Source organism: Branchiostoma belcheri, unplaced genomic scaffold (genome assembly GCF_001625305.1).
Source record: "Branchiostoma belcheri isolate BF01 breed outbred unplaced genomic scaffold, Haploidv18h27 scaffold72, whole genome shotgun sequence".
Taxonomy (NCBI): Eukaryota; Metazoa; Chordata; class Leptocardii; order Amphioxiformes; family Branchiostomatidae; genus Branchiostoma; species Branchiostoma belcheri.
This window is the reverse complement of record NW_017804376.1, coordinates 773,980-781,333: the sequence shown is the minus strand read 5'-3', so window position 1 is coordinate 781,333 and position 7,354 is coordinate 773,980. Positions and strand designations below refer to the sequence as shown.

The window sequence follows — 7,354 nt, the reverse complement described above, 5'->3', positions numbered from 1 at the left end:
AAAAAAGTGCGTACTATATTCGGGAATTTACGGCGTATTTCTTGTAATTCGGTACAACGCGACGCCATATTTTACAAAAGTTTTTCGGTGGCCCTTCCCCCCAGGCCGATTTTTTTTCGATGGCCTCCCCCGGCTCAAAATTTTTTCCATGGCCCTCCCCCCAGGCCAAATATTTTCAATGGCCCTCCCCCCAGTGCACCAGCCCTCCCCCCCCGGTAAATATCGTACAGTCCCTTAGCCGTTTTCCTTCGGCAGCCAAGAGCCCTTCGCCCGCCTATCTAAATTACCACTATCCCTCGTTGCTCAACTCCCCCGTAGCGGGCGAAGGGCTCCTGGCTGCCGAAGAAAAACGGCTAACGGCCCGATACTAGTCTGGCACGCAGGGTACTGTGATGTTACATACCGACTGCGCGGGGAATCCTCTACACCCCACTTCAATGGGGAACCGCCATGCTAACGCGTTGCTCTCCTTTTCCCAGCTTCAACGAGACCCCTGCGTCCACTACTGACAACATGCCCACCTCGTCAAGTAACGCCGTCCTGACCAAAAAGCTGGGCCGGAGCGGGCCCAGGGACCCCGAGGCCGGGCAAAGCCGGGACTCCGCCAGGGGGGACGACGACGATGGACGCGGTCGCCACGGGGACGGGTACGGCTCGGACAGAGACGGGAGGAGCGGTCGCTGGGCTAAAGGCAGGGTACGGACAGTTTGTCATGTTTGTTTGTCTTTTTGTCTGTTTGTCTGTCTGTCTGTCTGTCTGTCTGTCTGCCTGCCTGTCTGTCTGTCTGCCTGTCTGTCTGTCTGTCTGTTTGCTTGCTTGCTTGTTTGTGTCCTTATGTGATCATGCATGTACTCAAACGGGCACGGTTCGGAAGGGCGGTCGCTGGGCTAAAGGCAGGTGTTTGTTTGTTTTTGTTTGTTTGTTTGTGTCCTTATGTGATCAGGAATGTACTCAAATCAACCTACAGGTCACTTTTCATTGAGGCCATGCACGAGGAACAATATTACAGAGAAGCTCAATCACTCACTGAACGAACGAACGAACGGACTACCTTTTTTTTCCGTACAGGGCCGCGGTCGCGGGAGGCACTCTGGTTGGTGGGTGAGCTCGAGCCGGAGCTCGGGGACCAACAGGTGTCACAGCACGTTCTGCCCCTGCAGCCCCCGGTCTCTCATCTGGTTCTTCATCGGGCTGCTGCTGGGGCTGCTCATCATGGGGCTCATCCTCGGACTCTGCATAGCGCTGAACGCTTTCAGTATGTTTGGTTTTATCTTATCATCCTTACCGAAGAAAAAGATATTGTTTTTCCTCTGTTTCTTCCCACGTCTTGTTCTTTTTCCGTTCCAAACAAATACTAGTAAGGTCAATGGCCTGAACCAGACATCTGTCACCATGGTAACTTGTGTTGGGTTACATCATGTTGCAATTTTATAGCATGAGGGATTTAGACTCCTGTCACCATGGCCATATATATAAATGTGTTTAAGTAAGAATTAACAGGGACGTATAGCAAGCCATATGCGAAGGTAAACATTATGCATTTGCTTTGCAAATGTTATTTCACATAACTAGTTTCTGAGGATTTAACAAAAGTAATGTGTGTGCATGCGTGCGCGCTCCTGTTTGTGTGTGTGTGTGTGTGTGTGTGTGTGTTCGATGCTTGCGTTTTCTCTACTTTTTACCCATCCCAATTCCTTGTACATAATGCTGTGCACATGTGATGTGACGGCAAAAACATGAGCGGCCACCGATACATACGCACATGTGACAGTAATATCTCTCTTGTCCGCAGACTTTGTAGAAGAGGTAGAAGTCATCTGTATCCCGAACAGTACCACCATCGACTACACTACAGTCAGCGGCCCAATCACCACTACCTAACAACCTTCCAAAAGTTGAGAACTGAGACAAAATGCGAAACATAGGAGAAAGGCGCTAGTGAAAGTAATACACACATTCCTTCATTCTAGATCTATTCACAGACTACATGATATTATCAAGAAGTGATCTTTTATCCAAACACCACGACCCCATGCCCTTATACTAACTCTACGACCTTGGAACTTTTGACCAATGGCACACCAGTTCATACCGCAGCAAAACGTAAAGGGTGCTTAAATGTGAGAATATTTCGCCTTCGTTACTGTTCAAAGGAAGTGTTTTGTAGAACGACCTTAGAGGTCACTAAAGTTGATCAGATTATGCATAGCTGTGTCTTGATTACTGTATCAGATTTCATTTGGGGAATGATTTGTTTAGTCTACATGTAGGCTTAAGGGAATGTAGACCTATGCAGTCAAGCATAATTTGTCGCTTTTCTGTAACTCTATCGTATTTTGAATAAGTCTTATACCTACAAGGAATTGTATCAATAACTCGCATATATATAGCACTCTACTATTGTACATAAATAAATTAAGCTGAATTATCAAATCTTTATTTCAAAAAATGATAGTTTTTGCGTTTGTAATGTTGCCTAGTGTATTGCAGAGGCAGTTATTTTTATTAATATATATTTTGATCATATTTTGCCTTGATTATAGTCTAAGAAAATATTGATGGACCTGAGTAATTTCGAAAATGCTACTTGTAAAAACGTGTAACGTATTTTACAGTATTTCTCTTTGTGTGTGTATGCAGTGCGTTGCGCATTCCGCCTGTAAACTGTCTTCTGGCACTTTACTTTGTTTCTTTATATCTGTAAGATTACAATGCTTGCAAACTTTGTTGTGTTGCAACAGTATACGTTTATTATAATCACAATGTAAACAAGAAAGAATTAACCCAATGTCCTGCTTGTTACCTTGATCTGTGATGTGGTTGAGACAGAATAAAGAGTTCTTATTACTACAGAAAAAATCGGCCTGCTGTGTCTTTATTACCAATGCCTTTCAATAACGATGATGAGCTAAATGCAGTGAAAAGACTACACAAGAGGCTAGAAGTAAAAATATCATTGCCTGTAGTGTTGATACTGACACAAAACTATGCATATAGATCTATGTTATCACTGAATCTATAATAGCATACATGTTATCCCTAGATTTATTGTTCACAAAACAGCAAAACATACTCTTTCTTCCGCTGATTCACTCAGTTTTGACACATGTATTCATTTTTGACTGTTAAGAAAGGGGAACTTATTATACATCGCTCCATATTTGCAGCCTTGTATCATGTGTATGGAATTATACAGATTCTGAGTTCCTATATCAGTAAAATGCCACAGCTGAAGTCAGTATCATGCATCTAGAATCCACTAGGGAATACGGGTCGTAGAATTCGGCAAAGAAGAGAGTAAAATTGTCCAGGGGAGTCCGGCCACGGAAGGTTGTTTCTTTCCCACTAGTCAAACCCCAAGGCGGCCAAACTCCCATGACAAATATTCTCCTATATGTAGCCAGCGTAGGATAGTCTCTAGTACGAGCGTCTGGTAGAGACTATCCTGCATCAGCCCTTGCTGTATACCTTTCCCACAAGTTCCACCTAGCGTTTGTTAACTGAACAGCAGATAGCTATAGCTTGTATGGCGCGCGTGGAGTCCGGGGGTTTATGAGCGATGCAGGCCATGTCCACTGGTCGGGCCCCGAGTATGGGGGCGCCCTCAGAACCTCTGGCGCTGCATCCGGTGAGAACGGAACCGTCAGGACAGCTTGCAACAACCTGGTAAACAAACAAACAAACAAACAAATTTATTTACAAACAGAAGTCCGCATATTACTATATACACTTTAACCTGTTCTCCAACTTAAAGAATTACTTTTAAAAGTACCCACTGAAATGTGCTTAAGTGGTGTTGTTCATGTGTGACGTCAGCAATGGGTCAAAGTTGGTTGGAAGTCGATATCGCCCCCCCCCATCACGGTTGAAGGAAAGTTGGTACTCCCTGGTGTAATTCTTTCAGTTGGAGAACTTAAAGTTTCTCATAATCTATTTACTCTACATAATTTATTATACCAAATAAGATTAACTTACATGCATGTATTATTATACTACTTTAATGGAGTTTTGCCGAACAAGGCTAACATGCCAATGATGCAGAGGCGGGTTTTCGTTCTTACTTCATCGTCCAGAGAAAGCTGTGAGTCGACTTTCCAGCAGTCCATATGGTCCCCTCGGCAACAGAAGACGTGTGCTTCGGGGCTCTTCCCTTGGGCAAGACACTCTTTTTTCTGAGCACGTATGTGCCGCACCACACTGCCCTCCGCAGATGCACTGCAGCCTGAGATTCAGCGGGGAAGGAACAGAAGTTGGAGATACATTTTGCATTTGGCACGCAGCCCCCTCTTTCATTTTCATTTCATTTTTATTTATCCATCCACTATATCGCCATGTTGGCGGTTTTTGCTGTCTGTTGGTGTTTGGTTATATAAATTGTGTTTGGTTATATAATTACGATATTTCATAATTTTATGCTAGTAGAACTGGCATAGCTCTATACATGTCCTATATGCCAAAAATGTGAAATGTTGTGGGATCACTGACATTATACTCACCAATCTTATCATAGCTACCTCTTCCCTGTCTTAAGCCTGGGTGCCACAGCCTGGGTGCCATCTGGGGTTGCTGTATTAGTTCTAACATTAGTTGGATGACACCCAGGCTACTTCCTTTTTGTCTTCAACCGAAGATTTGTGTCTTAGCTGAGTTACTAACCTGTTAGGACATCTCGGGGGTTTTGGTCACACTTGGCGAGGGTCCTGATGGCGTTTTTGTTCGATGACTTCTGTGTCTTGAAGTAGCATTTGGGATTGCCTGGTAATGCGCAACAGCGCGCAAGCGCATAGACACTGGATCCGACCTTCCCGTTCCGAGCGACACAAATCGGTTTGCCGTTCGGGATGTCCTGAAAACAAAATGGAGGAGAGAAGACACGGATTGTCAATGTAATATATATTTCAAGTCAATTCAAGTAGATTTGCAAAAATCCTAAGATCTGGACTTGTTAGGTGTCCAGATCTTGACAGATGTCAGATCCCCCCCCCCACATAAAAGGCTAGGGGCGGTGTTTTTTATAAATCTCCAAGCAGATCATACGTACGGTGGTATTTAAAGGCAGTATCCATTGACCAGTGGAGTGTCCATTAGCCAATGCATACTGTCTGGCTAATGGATACTGCCTGGCCAAGTTGATACTGTCTTTTGCAGCCACCGAAAGATCTGCTCTAAACTGGTTTAAATTTAAAAGTAACTTCCCTCAATGTTATTTTTGGAGACATGTCCAAAGAAGCAAAACCGTTAATAAATTTGATCATTTTATTGGGTAAGCTCTTTATATTTCAATCCAGGACATCCAAAATTCTGAATTTCGAGTACTTTAAAAACTAGTAATTTTTAATCAAAAAACAGAATACTTGATTGCGTCTCGGAGAGGGAAGCTGGAGAGGCATCGGGGTAAGTGGGGTACTTTCTGTCTATAGTGTATTTCTATGTATTAATTTTACTTTATGTATTAGATTTTAGGGAGGCGCTATGTTTATGTTTATGTCAATTGTTTGCGTGAAAATGAATAAGAAAAAAGACCACGAAAAAAAAAGAAAAAAAAAGATCTGCTCGGAGTTTGGAAACTGAAAACACAACATTTGTCTGGCTCTTACCTGTGGGAACTCGCCGGTATGGACGCCGTCTGCGACAGAGGAGCAGCTCAGCAGTGTCTCGTTCACGTTACAAGCCGCGGCGGCAACAGAGCCTTCCTCCCGGTCTGATTTTAGCGACCACACCGTTCTACAAGCCGCAGTTTCTATTGTAACAGAAACAACAGGAATACCAACCTGTTGGTCATAGGTTGTAAAGTCTGGACATACAGCAAGGATATGTATACATGTGTGTGTGTGTGAAATGTGTGTGTGTGTGTGTGTGTGAAATGTGTGCGTGTGTGTGTGTGTCTGTGTGTGTGTGTGTGATTAGCAAAACTAGAGGTCGGAGATCTCATGCCTTCGTCAGAGGGACATTGTTCTAGATAAAGGAACATTTTTTAATACTAGAAATCAATTTGGTCTAGAGTACAAAAGAATCTCTATACTCCTTTTTTTCCTTTTTTTTATTCTACGACAGTGTCGCAAAATGTAATGAGAAGATGTGATGAAAGGAAAGATCAGAACAGGGGGGGTTATTGCTGTTTTCGTTTGTTGTTACACTATGTTCTTTTATTCAATTTGCATCCTAACCTTTGTATTTCAATTTGCATCCTAACCTTTGTATTTGTTCTTTTATTCAATTTGCATCCTAACCTTTGTATTTGTTCTTTTATTCAATTTGCACCCTAACCTTTGTATTTCCATTTAGTTGGCCATTTTCCATCAGGTTGGCCTTCATGTATTTTATCGCGCTTTTGCAATAAATCTAAGGTCTCCAGTGGACGTCATCCATCAAAATTACTTGGTCTGGCCTTACAATTTAAGGAATGACCTGCCTGACGCATGTCCACCTTTTTCCTCCCCCGCCCCTCAATTGTAAGCAACTGATACCAGATGCTGGGACAGCTGTCCCCCATGTGAATCAATGCAGAGGTTGGTGGGAGTACTAGTAGTTCATTATACATCTAACACAAAAGGTCCACTGCAGCGACATAGGACCCCCACGAGACCCGTTTTAGAACTTGACCTTGGCCTCTACAATGGTAGGTTGCCTACCAAAAATCATGAACATCTGTTTAAATATACTAGAGTTATTTTGCTCACAAGCCACAAACACAAAAAAGTCCACTGCAGTGACGTACGGACCCCCCACGAAGCCCAAACTTGCACTTGACATTGGCCTCCACAACGGTAATCTGCCTGCCAAAAATCATGGACGTCGAATAATGCCTTCAAGAGTTATTCCGCTAAATCCGAAGACATAAAACAATGATATAGGTTAAGTCTTTATTATTTCTTGTATTTCACACTGTATTTGAAATTATGTGCCCTGTGTGTTTATATGTTGACTCTCTAATATCAGCTTTGCTGCCTTGAGAGTCAGTGTAATATCTTGTTGCAATAAATGAATAAACATTTAAGTACTGCCCGCAGTTACATGCATGTAGTGACAACATGTTTATATGGGTCCTACATATGAGCTTAGGATTTACCTTTAGCCTTTAACCTTCAAACACCATTCAAATATGGTCACTGTATGTTGCCTTCTTGCTCATTGACTGACTTTTAAAAGCTAAAAGATCTATCAATCAGTATGTAGATTAAGTCAGAAACCTTCGAATGCTGTGCCTAAATCCTAAATCCACGCGATGTAGCATGAGGGCCTGCAAGCCCTTTTTCGTAAGGCGTAATCCGGCCGTTTTAGACTTCGTAATTCGTAGGCAGCCTCCTCAAAAATCAACGTAATTCGTAATTGGACATCACCCGCAAATCGTAAA

General features: G+C 43.0%; 1 protein-coding gene and 1 pseudogene across 1 annotated transcript in view; one reads left to right on the top strand and one right to left on the bottom strand.

The window, feature by feature from the left end:
* LOC109485032 overlaps positions 1-2,567 on the top strand; it is a 14,687-nt gene extending 12,120 nt beyond the window's left edge. The window contains exon 7 of the mRNA XM_019788425.1: positions 1,793-2,567. Coding sequence (XP_019643984.1) covers positions 1,793-1,881 — 89 coding nt within the window. The 3' untranslated portion in view covers positions 1,882-2,567. The remainder of the gene's footprint in view (positions 1-1,792) is intronic.
* Positions 2,568-2,723: 156 nt separating this feature from the next.
* Positions 2,724-7,354, bottom strand: part of LOC109485013 — a 14,703-nt pseudogene continuing 10,072 nt past the window's right edge.